At 51.8% G+C, this 12,348-nt stretch overlaps 1 gene segment (V, D, J or C); it reads right to left on the bottom strand.

The window, feature by feature from the left end:
• Positions 1–9,494, bottom strand: part of LOC128091709 (T cell receptor delta constant-like) — a 44,100-nt gene extending 34,606 nt beyond the window's left edge. Inside the window, 2 exon segments of the C gene segment in view lie at positions 403–441; positions 9,428–9,494. Coding sequence covers positions 403–441; positions 9,428–9,479 — 91 coding nt within the window.
• Positions 9,495–12,348: the final 2,854 nt, after the last annotated feature.

Below are 12,348 nucleotides of genomic sequence, written 5' to 3'. Positions count from 1 at the left end.
TCACCTGTGACATCACCTCACTGTCCAGAAGCAGCCCAGAGATGCTCCAGCTCCTGCCAGCTCTGTGGATCTGCAGCCATGGCTGTGTCCAGAAAGGGGATTTTTGTTAAAGCTCTGCAGGATTTCCTGTTCTCGTGTCAACCGCACAGAAGTAGCGCGCTGAGTCGTGTGGGCGCAGGGCACGGAGAGACAGATAGGACACAGATCGGGAATTGTCTCGAGAAACCGACACTCGATCCTCCAACTCTGGGCTGGATCTAACATATGAGCCGGTGTCAATGAAGGACAGCCACACGATATGGCTGCTGAGTGCCTGACGGTACCACTGAATAGCATAACTTCCAAAGCTGAAGCCATATCCACGACAGGAGAGCTGCACAGACTCCCCTGGTGCTCGCACACCTCCACCAGATGCTTCCAGTCTCCACTGTGCACACACTCCTGTAGAAGGACAGCATCAGGAAGCAGGCATTGCACATCCATGGCAGGAGGACGTTCCCCACAGCCCAGACAACAACTGCCATCAACTCAGAGCTGTGAAGCTCCTCTCTCGTGCCGCAGCCCCAGGCCAGGGGCGCTGCCCCAGCCGCCCTCCTCCTCGGGGCTCAGCCAGGGCCGCTCCCGCAGCATCCGCGTCCCCGCGCAGCCTCCCTGTGCCACGCACGACAGCCGCTGCCCGGCCCCGAAGGCGAGATCCGGGCCTCCGCGCGCCCGCCCGCGGGGCGGCAGCAGGAGCCGCGCCCGGCCCCGGCCTCGCCGCCCTCCGTGCCCGCTTCTCTCTCACCCGCCGGCCCCAAGGCCAAGGCCAGCAGCCACGGCCCCAGCCCGCCCGCCATCGCGCCCCGCCGCGCCGCCGCCGTATGCCCGGGAGGCGGACGCCAGCGGAGCGGGGCCGCGCTCGGGCCGCCCCTCGTAGGGGCCCCGGTGGGGCGCCACACCCCGCTCCTCTCCTCTCCTCTCCGCCCGGCCCCGCGGCCCCGCGGCCCCTTCGGCGGAGGACGGGGCGGTGCGGGGGGCGGAGGCGGAGCGCGGTGCCCCGGCACTCGGAGCTGATGGCCGTGGGCTGATCACCGCGCAGCCCTCCGCGCACTTCAGGCCCGGGCCGAGGCCGCACGCAGCACGGCTGCCCCACGCACGGGCTCTTGGCCCGCAGCCTCTCCTCGCACGTGCCTCCCGAGCTCCGCACCGACATCCCTCCATGGCTTCTGTTTCCTTCCTTGACCCAGCACCGGGACGCACCTTGCAGAAACTGCCCTCGAAGTCTTTTAACCCATTCTCCTCGTTTCAGCAATGTCTTGATGCCCTCCACTCCCCAGAAAAGCTCCAGGCTCTCCTTTCTCGATCTTCACACACCATCTGTCTCTTGATGGGCTGCGAATATGGAGCGATGGAGGGGAGGAGTGGAGAAGTAGACAACACTGGTGCTGTAGGGCATCCCGGACTGTCTCTCACCATCGTCCCAGCAGGGTGCAGAAATAGAGCACGCTGTCTTCCAGATCCAGCCCAATGATGACCAGTCTCAGCCTGGCAGAAGAACCTCTGGTGGGCAGAAGGTCCTGTGTGGCTTTAGGAGCCTCCCCAGCCCTTGCTCTAGGGCAATTACTGCAGGTGATTGCTGAGCTGCTGGCACTACCAGGCCATGCAAATGTAGGAAGCATTGGAGCTTCCTACACAAAGAACGCAGGCTGCTCCAGAAGCAAAGCCACCTTTTTTTATGAAGCTGGCCCACAATTTCAGAAGTGGATGTTGGTGGTACAGCTGTAGAGGCTGAACCTTCTTGCCAATATTCCATTATACTTCCTTGCTGTGCGACAGTTCCCAGCAGAGCGGCAGTCTGACAAAACATTGTCTGACATGGGAATGCATGTGAAGCAAAGGTGTGGATTTTCGTATTTCCATGTGGAACAAACTGCACCCCTTTAACATTGCACGTGCCTTCCCAGATGGCCTCCCTGCTCTCCCCTGACATGACATCATGTAGAAATCAGCCTGTAAGCCATCAACTCTTCTCCTCATTATTGCTCCATGTAGACTGCCTGTGCTCTACCAGAAATCTCTGGGCTCCCCTGTCTTGTCCTCATTAAGGCTACCTTAGATAGTGCTAGTGAGTCTGCTGCTTTGCCCATGCTGCAACCTGGTGGAAGGCTACTGCCCCAAAAAATGTGGAGATGTAGACTGAAGTCCCAGGCACACAAAAAAGGAAGGCATCTGTCAAGAAAAATGTGCAAATTCTGTCAGATCCCACTACAACATGATAGTGCATAGGCCTGTGGCTGCAGGGAGTGCCAGGGCCTGGTCTTTGCAATGCAAGGTGATGGAGACAGCGCTTGTGTTAGATACAGCATGCTAAATAATGTGCTCAACCTTGTGGTTGACCTCAAGGAGGAGGTGGAGAGGCTGAGCTGCATTAGGGAGCGTGAGAGGGAGGCTGATTGGTGGTGCCAGTCCCTGTCGGTCCTGAGATCTAGGCAGCCAGCTGAGGCTCCACGTGGAGCGCATCTCCCCCTACCGCCTTACAGACAGGTAATAGAGGGGAACAGGCAGGCAGGCTGTGTTCCTGCTACGCTGAACTCCCTGCTCACTCCTCTCCCTCACAACAACGGTGAAGAATTGGGGCAGGGGGCACAGGGCAATGGCAAAAGGTCCCTGCTCGGCGATGCAGGAAGTTGGTGGCTGTGGAAACAGTCAGGTCAAGAGGGCATTAGGGTTTCTCCCATTCAAAAGGTGGCCCAGCTCAGGTGCTTCTACACTAGTGCACGCAGCATGGGTAACAAACAGGAATAGCTGGAGGCCACTGTGAGGTTGGAAAACTACGATATAGTCACTATCACAGAAACGTGGTGGAATGACTTGCACAGCTGGAGTGCTGTGAGGGATGGTTACTGACTGTTCAAAAGAGAAAGGCAAGGCAAGAAAGGTGGAGGTATAGTGCTCTATGTTAAGAAGGAATGTGAATGTGTGGAAATCCAGGATGAGTTGAGAGCTTAAGGTCAGAATAAAATTAATGGCCATTAATTGGGTGACATCATTGTTGGTATCTGCTGCAGTCCACCCAACCAGGATGAAAGGTGGATAAGATACTTCATCATCACTTGGGTGCAGTCTCAAGGTTCTCCTTGTTCTCATGGGGGACTTCAAATTCCTGGGCATCTGCTGGATTTATTATACAGCAGATAGGGAACAGTCCTGGAAGTTCCTAGCGTGTGTGAGAGGTAACTTCCTGACACAGCTGGTGAAGGAGCCAACAAGGGGAAGCAGAATCCTGGATGTGCTGTTAGTTAACAGAGGAGGTCTTGTGGGGGACGTAAAGGTTGAAGGCTGTCTGGGGCGAAGTGATCATGAGATGCTGGATTTCTCCATCCTTCTTGAACCACAGAGGGAAGTTAGCAGAACTGCCACCTTGGACTTGCAGAGGGCAGACTTTGGCCCTTCATAATCCGTGATGAAATGGTTTTGGACCTACTCCAAAAGCTGGATGCTCACAAGTCCATGGGACCAGACAAATTGCACTCGAAAGTGCTGAGGGAGTTGGTGGATATAGTTGCCAAGCCATCCATCCTTTGGCAGTCCTGGCTAACTGGGAATGTCCCCGTGGACTGGAGAGTGGCAAATGTGACACCCATCATCAGAAAGGGCCAGGAAGATGATCCTGGTAGCTACAGACCTATCAGTCTCACCTCGGTGCCACAGAAGGTTATGGAGTGGATAATCTCAGGAGCCATCATGGATCAATTAAAGGTCAACCAGGGGATCAGACCCAGTCAGCATGGGTTTATGAATGCTTGATCCTGTTTGATAAACCTGATTTCATTCTATGACAAGGTGACCAGTATAGCAGATGAAAGTAAGGCTGTTGATGTGGTTTATCTGGACTTCAGTAAAGCCTCTGACACTGTCCCCCACAACATCCTCGTGGAGAAGCTGGCTGCCTACAGTTTAGATGCTCCTCTGGGTGAAACACTGGCTGGATGGCTGGGCCCAAAAAGTTAAATCCAGTTGGCAGCCAGTCACGCGTGGTGTCCCCCAAGGCTTCATACTGGGTCCACTTCTATTTAACATCTTTGTTAATGATTTTGATGATGAGATTGAGTACACCCTCAGGAAGTTTGCAGTTGACACCATTTTGGGAGGGAGTGTTGATCTGCCAGATGGGAGAAAGGCACTATGGAGAGAACTGGATAGACTGAAATGATGGGGCAAGATAAACTGTATGAGTTTCAATAGGGCAAAGTGTTGGGTCCTGCATTTTGGTCAAGACAACTCCAGGCAACCCTACAGGCCTGGGGAGGAGTGGCTGGAAAGCCTGACAGAAGGTACCTCGGTGTACTAATGGACAGTTGGCTGAATTTTGAAGACAGGCTGAGGGATCTGGGCTTGTTCATCTTGAAGAAGAGAAGGCTGTGGGGTGACCTCATTGCAGCCTTTCAGTACCTAAAGGGAGCCTACAAACAGGAGGGGAGTCAACTCTTTGAAAGGGTAGATAACAACAGGACAAAGGGAAATGGTTTGAAGTTGAGGGAGGGAAGATTTAGGTTGGATGTCAGGGGGAAGTTCCTTACTATGAGAGTGGTGAGGCTGGAACAGGCTTCCCAGAGAGGCTGTGGATGCCCCGTCACTGGTGGTGTTCAAGGACAGATTGGTTGGGGCCCTGGGCAATGTGGTCTAGTAATAAATGGGGAGTTTGGTGGCCCTGCCTGTGGCAGAGGGGCTGGAGATTCATGATCTTTGAGGTCCTTTCCAATCCAGGCCGTTCTGTGATTCTGCGATTCTGTGAATTTGAGCCAGCAGTGTGCCCAGGTGGCCAAGAAGGCCAATGGCATCCTAACTTGTATCAGGAATGGTGTGGTGAGCAAGACTAGCAAAGTCATCCTGTCCCTGTAATCGGCACTGGTGAGGACCCACCTCGAGTTCTGTGTTCAGTTTTGGGCAACTCGATCCAGAAAGGAAATTGAGGTGCTGGAGCAGGTCCAAAAAAGTACAACAAGGCTCATGAAGGGCTTGGAGAATATGGCCTACGAGGAGAGACTGATGGTACTGGGGCTGTTTAATCTGGGGAAGAGAAGCCTGAGGGAAGACCTTATTGCTCTCTTCAAATACCTGAAAGGAGATGTCAGCAAGAGTGGGGATGGTCTCTGCTCACTGGTGACAGGCGACAGGACAAGGCGAAATGGCCTCAAGATGTGCCAGGTATGGTGTAGGTGTGAAATCAGGAAAAAAATCTTTACAGAAAGCATTGTTAAGCACTGGAATGGGCTCCCCAGGGAGGTGGTTGAGTCACTATTCCTGCATGTGTTTAAAAAACGTTTGGATGTGGTGCTCAGGGACACGATTTAGCAGAGGGTTGTTAAGAGTTCGGTGGTATGGTTAGGTTGTGGTTGGACTTACTGATTTTTAAGGACTCTTCTTACCTGTGAAATTCCACTATTTTATGATTCTATGATTCTCACGCCATCCGTTTTGTGCTGAGCACTGAACAGGGGAGGGGAGGAGGGAAGGAGTGGACGATGCTGATGCTGTCAGGGCATCCCAGGCAGTCCCTCACTGTGGTCCAAGCTTGCTGCAGAAATTGAGTGCACTGTCTTCCAGCTCCAAACCAGCAAAGACCGGGTACCAAAGATCTCATCAGACTGGCACAAAAACCACTTGAATTAGAAGAATGTATAACTCCATCTCTCCAAGCCAGTCTCCTTGGTGAAAGAGGCTGGTTTGGCATAGATGAAGGCTGGTTTAGCAATAGAGATCAGTATATTCGTTTAAGGATCAGTATCCTACATTAGCAGAAAGAATCAGTGAGTGCTACATCTACAACTTTCCAATTTACCTTCGCTTGCTGTGAGTACAGCCATGTTTTTTTCTCAACAATCCTGCTTTGTAGGAGCACTGTAATCACAACAGACTACCTTTCTCTTTGCATCCACCACATACACAGCCTTTTTCTTCGATTTCACATTTACTGTTTTGGGTTGCAGTGCACTAAGTTAGAAGGTTGCTCATTATGGCTTAACAAGCAATGGAAATATGTCAAATTGGGGATGAACAGCTACAGCACAGACAAAAGTCACTGTGATAAAGTGACTTTTAAAATGGAAAAATGAGGAGGAAGTCAGTGCTGTAAGACCAACATAGGCCCCTACCATGTACGCCCAGAAGGTCAGCAGCACATATTAATGAGTTCTTGGGAAAGAATGAATATGTATGCCAGTGTACTGCATGTGTGTATCTTAACTGTTCAAATATAGCACCTGAACTCTCAGAGACTGCGCTTGATTTATCAAGTTGCCAGTATATGTAGCGATGAATAAAGGAGCGTCGGCTTCTACCACCACTCTGTAGTTAGAGAGTTTTCTTGACTGATTTCTGATGACAGTAGGGGAGCTGCTGCACCTCCTGTGATCATCTTTGTGGCACAACTCCGGACCTGCTCCAACAGGCCAATGCAGTATTCAAGGTGAGGTTACCTGAGAGTGGAATAAATGGTTGGAATCACCTCATTGGAACTGCTGGCTACACTGCTTTTGATCCATCTCCTACAGCGCTTCTTCACATTATCCCATCAAACTTCATGATTCAATAGCTTTGCAACTAGGCCCTGGAGGAAAAACTGGGCCATGCTAAAACGAAGGCCCAGTTAATGTGCACTAGCTAATGGTTCACCGTGTACCATCTAAGGTTCCCAGAATAGCTCTGTTGTCACTGAAAATTTTCTCAGCCCTTCAGCTGCGTGTTCTTTTCTGCACGCACTGTTGCGTGACACCATCAGATTTGTGACTGCTAGAAAGAAAAACAAAGAATTCTGTATTGTCTATCAGTCACTTTTTGGTCCACAGTTGCAGTGGCGCTTCACTGAGCTCTGGAGCCAATACTGCAGGATAGTGCTGTACCAGTCCACAGAACTGTAGGAAACACTGAAGGGTTTGCTCCACAAGTAAAGTCACCTATTTTATGATGTTGGCACATGAGGACAGAGGTGGATGTTGGCATTACGGTGGTAGAGTTTGAACTCCCACCAGCATGCATTGCATTCTGTTGCTGTGTAACACACTGTAAGTGAGGGGCAACCTGACAGGATGGAATCTGACATGGAAATGCAAATGAAGCAAAGGTGTGATGTTGAATTGCTCCACGTGGAAAGAATTGCACCCTTGACATTCACTGACACCTGCCGAACATTTATGGAGACCAAAAGTTGAATGTGAGCGCAGTGACGCAATGGGTTTTGTGTTTCAACAGTAGAAACACTGACAGGAAAGACAAGCCACACTCCAGGAGTTCATGCACATCTGTCACACCATGAAATGAAGAATGTCTGGATCAGCCAGAATGTATGAACCAGTGGATTAAGAGCAGAACCTGAGTGCAGAGCTGAATATTGAATTTCATGCATTGACAATGATGACGACAGTGTTGTAATATAGCAAAGTTTGCACCTGGAAGAATTAATGAAGATTCACACAGAAACAGAAAAAAACAGTGTGCAAGTTTGTCAGGAACAACGGAACCCATACGAGGCTCAAGGTGACAGTTTCCTAAATCACATCATAAGCAATGACAAAACATATTGTCACATCTATAAGACAGAGTCAAAAGAGCCAAAGTCCACCGAGGGGTGACATGAGAATTCCCTATCAAAGAAAAAGTTCAAGACACAGCCCTCTGTGGTATGGTGACGTGCGCTGTCTTTTGGGATAAGAAAAGGGGAGATCCTTCAGCATTTCCTAGAACCCAGACAATCCATCAGCTCAGATTGCTCAGTCTCAGTGCTGACAATGCCGAAGGCTCAAACCTCCAGAGTCAGGCCTGAGAAGAAGGCTTCCTGCGGTATGATAATGCCTCATCCACACCAATATGAAGACCATGGTGCACACTGACAGTTTTGGCTGAACAGTCCTTTCACAACCATGATATAAGGCGTATGTGGCACCTTTGGACTTTCATCTTTTTGGGCTGATGGGAGATGTACTGTGTGGGCTACATTTTCCTGGTAAGAATGTCAGCACAACAGCTGTGAAACTGTGGTTCACCTCCACTGGTGCAGGTATTTACCAGCATGAAATGAAGGACCTTCATCATCGCAGGTGAGAATTCATGGAGCTAATGGTGTTGACTGTGTTAAAAGTCTGCCACTGTGAATCTTCTCTATCAAATAGTGTTATTGTGCACTTTGAAACTGCGGAAGCTTCACAGGAATCAAATAGGAGACACTGCTTTCAGAGTAACCTATCTACATTTCAGGATCTCAACATCAATGGCCATCTCAATCAACATCTCAATGGCTCTGCAACACTGCAGTAGCCATTTGTTAGATTACATCGCTCTGCAAGGCTCCTGATACTCGCCGACTACTTGGTTCACAGAGATAGATACAATGTCACTGTATTTGCTAATGGAAACAGGCAACACAGTTGCTAATGGAAGTGCCTAAGTGCTTTAAGTATCCAAGGAAGGAAAGAAAACAAGAGGGGTGCAGACTAGCTAGAGGTAGAACAGGCGGACAATGAAGCCAAGAGAATTTGGTGAACAGAAACATGATGAATGCAATCCTCAGGTTACAACACTGCTTTTGTGACTCAGGAGAATGAAAGGAGTGACAAAATCAAATGAGACCTTGCAGAAAGGACAGGGTCATCTGTGGTGTGCAGTGATGACCCCTCACTGCCCAGGAGCAGACCAGAGATGCTCCAGTTCCTGCCAGCTCTGTGGTTCTTGAAGTCATAGTCATGGCTGTGTCTAGGAAGAGGTTTTTGTTAAAGTTCTGCAGGATTTCCTGTTCCCGTGCGAACAGCACAGAAGTAGCGCGCTGAGTCGTGTGGGCGCAGGGCATGGAGAGACAGAAAGGACACAGAGTGGGAATTGTCTCGAGAGACCGAGGCTCGACCCTGCACCTCAGAATTGACTGTAGTATATGAGCTGGTGCTGATGTAGGACAGCCACTTGAGAGAGCCACCAGGTCCCTGACGGTACCAGCGAACAGCATAACTTCTGAAGCTGAAGCCGGATCCTTGGCAGGAGAGCTGCACGGACTCCCCTGGTGCTCGCACACCTCCGCCAGATTCTTCAAGTCTCCACTGTGCACACACTCCTGTAGAAGGACAGCATCAGGAAGCAGGCATTGCACATCCATGCCAGGAGGACGTTCCCCAGCCACCCTGACAACAACTGCCATCAACTCAGAGCTGTGAAGCTCCTCTCTCGTGCCGCAGCCCCAGGCCAGGGGCGCTGCCCCAGCCGCCCTCCTCCTCGGGGCTCAGCCAGGGCCGCTCCCGCAGCATCCGCGTCCCCGCGCAGCCTCCCTGTGCCACGCACGACAGCCGCTGCCCGGCACCGAAGGCGAGATCCGGGCCTCCGCGCGCCCGCCCGCCCGCGGGGCGGCAGCAGGAGCCGCGCCCGGCCCCGGCCTCGCCGCCCTCCGTGCCCGCTTCTCTCTCACCCGCCGGCCCCAAGGCCAAGGCCAGCAGCCACGGCCCCAGCCCGCCCGCCATCGCGCCCCGCCGCGCCGCCGCCGTCTGCCCGGGAGGCGGACGGCAGCGGAGCGGGGCCGCGCTCGGGCCGCCCCTCGTCGGGCCCCGGCGGGGCGGCACCCCCAGCTCCGCTCCGCTCCCGCTCCCTCTCCTCTCCGCCCTGCCCGGCTCCGCGGCCCCTTCGGCGGAGGACTGGGCGGCGCGGAGGGCGGAGGTGGGGCTCTCCTCTCCTCTCCTCTCCTCTCCTCTCCTCTCCTCTCCTCTCCTCTCCTCTCCTCTCCTCTCCTCTCCTCTCCTCTCCTCTCCTCTCCTCTCCTCTCCTCTCCTCTCCTCTCCTCTCCTCTCCTCTCCTCTCCTCTCCTCTCCTCTCCTCTCCTCTCCTCTCCTCTCCCTGGGCTGATCTCCACACAGCGCCGTGCACAACAGGCCTGGGCCGAGGCCGCACGCAGCACGGCTGCCCCACGCACGGGCTCTCGCTCCGCAGCCTCTCCTCGCACATGCCTCCCGAGCCCCCCACCGACTTCCCTCCGTGGCATCGTGCAGAAATCAGCCCATCTGCCTTTTACGCTATTCTCCTCTTTTCAGCACCATCTCCTTCCCCTGCGCTGCTCACTGGAGCTCCGGCCTCTTTCCTCCTTTCACTGTCACCACCCGGCTCCGGCTGGGCTGCAAAAGGGGAAGAGGGAGGGGAGCAGTGGGCAACGCTGATGCAGTCAGGGCACCCGGGACTGTCTCCCAGCACGCTCCCAGCAGGGTGCAGAAAGTGAGTACCTTGTCTTCCAGCTCCAGCCCAGTCATGACCCGGGACCCAGGGATCTTATCTGACTGCCACAGAAGACACTGAATTACCAGAATGTAAAACTCCAGCTCTCTCAGCCTGTCTACATAGTTATATAGGCTATGGTTTGGCATGGACATAGGCTGGTTTAGCAATAAAAATCAGTATATTAGTTTAAGGACCAATGTGTTGCTTTAGCAGAAGGAATCAAAGAGTGCTAGTTCCAGATTTTCCAGTTTAGCTTTGCCTGGTGTGTGGACAGCCTTGTTTATTCTCTACGATCCTGCTCCATAAGAGCACCGCAGTCACAACGGTCTATTTTTCTCTTGGAATCCACCACAAACACAGACTTTTTCCTTGGATTTCACACTGATGGTTTTGGGTTATGCTGCACTAAGACAGAAGGTTGCTCGTTTTGGCCTACCAACCAATGGAAATGTGTCAAACTGGGGGCAAACAGCTAGAGGACAGCCAAAAGTAACTGTGATGAAGCTGTTGGTGGAAAAAGGAGGAGGAAGCCAGTGGTATAGGACCACCACAACCTCCTACCATGCTCAGAAGGACAACAGCATGTATTCATGAGTTCTTGGAAAAGAATGAATATGTATGCCAATGCACTGCATATGTACGTCTTAACTGTTTAAATGTAGCACTGGAACTCTCAGAGCACGTGCTTGATTTATCAAGTCACCAGACTGTATTGTGAGGAATAAGGGAGTGTCGGCTCTCTAACACCTCCTTGTAGTTAGAGAGCTTTCTTCCCTGATTTCACGTGACAACACGAGAGCTGCTGCATCTCCTCAGATCATCTCTGTGGCTGCTCTCTGGACCCACTCCAACTGGCCAATGTCGTTCTCATCCCTTTGTGCCCAGATTCGAACACAGTATTTCAGGTGAGGTTTCACAACAGTGGAACAAATGGTTGGAATCACCTCATTGGAACTGCTGGCTATCCTTCTTTTGATCCATCTCCTACAGCACTCCTCCAACTTATCCAACCGCATCTCCACAATCGAATAGATTTGCAGACAGGCCATGGAGGAAAAACTGGGCCATGGTAGATCAGAAGCCCAGTCAGTGTGCAGTAGCTGATGGTTCACTGTGCAGCATCTGAGGCTCCCAGAATGCCTCCTTTTGCATCACAGTTTTCTCAGCCCTTGAACTGCGCTTTCTTCCAATGGATATAATTACATATTGTGGAAAGGCCTGCTTTCTGCACCTGCTGCTGCACAACACCATCTGATTCAAGGCTGCTAGAAAGAAACATTGAGAATACTGGATTGCCTGTCAGTCACTTTTTGGTCCACAGCTGCAGAGCTGTTCCAGTGAGCTCGGAGCCAATACTGCAGGGGCCTGCCAGGATACTGCTGGTACCAAGCCTCGCAAGTACAGGAAGCATTGCAGTAGTAAGTACAAGGGCTGCTCCACAAGCAGTGCCATCTATTTCCTTTGCAGACAGAGGTGGATGTTGGCAGCATGGCAGTGCATGTAGAACTCCTGTCGGTATTCCATTCCATTCTGCTGCTGTGTAACACATGGTAACAGAGCGGCTGTCGGATAGGATGGAGTCTGACATGTAAGTGCGTATGAGGCAAAGGTGTGATGTTGAATTGCTCCACGTGGAAAGAATTGCACCCTTGACATTCACTGACACCTGCTGAACATTTATGGAGACCCAAAGTTGAATGTGAACACCGTGAGGCAGTGAGTTTTGTGTTTCAGCAGTGGGAACACCGACAAGGAAGACAAGCCATGTTCAAGAAGACCGTGCAGATGTCACAACATGAAATGAAGAGCGTCTGGATCAGCATAACCGTATGAATCAGTGGATTTTGAACAGGAACCTGAATGCAGAGCTGAATATTGGATTTCGTGCACTTAAATGACGATGCTAACATTGGAATATACCAAACTTTGCACCAGGAAGAATCTACTGAGACTCACACTGGAACAGAAAGAACAGTGTAAGTCTGTCAGGAACAACTGAACCCATATGAGGCTCAAGGTGACAGTTTCCTGCAGCACATCATGAACAGTGATGAGATGTGGTGACACCGCTACAAGATAGAGTCAGAAGAGCCAAAGTGCATGCAGTGGCAACATGAGAATTTC

The sequence above is a fragment of the Tympanuchus pallidicinctus genome, unplaced genomic scaffold, assembly GCF_026119805.1.
Source record: "Tympanuchus pallidicinctus isolate F22 unplaced genomic scaffold, pur_lepc_1.0 scaffold50, whole genome shotgun sequence".
NCBI lineage: Eukaryota > Metazoa > Chordata > Aves > Galliformes > Phasianidae > Tympanuchus > Tympanuchus pallidicinctus.
This window is presented reverse-complemented; position numbering and strand designations above follow the sequence as displayed.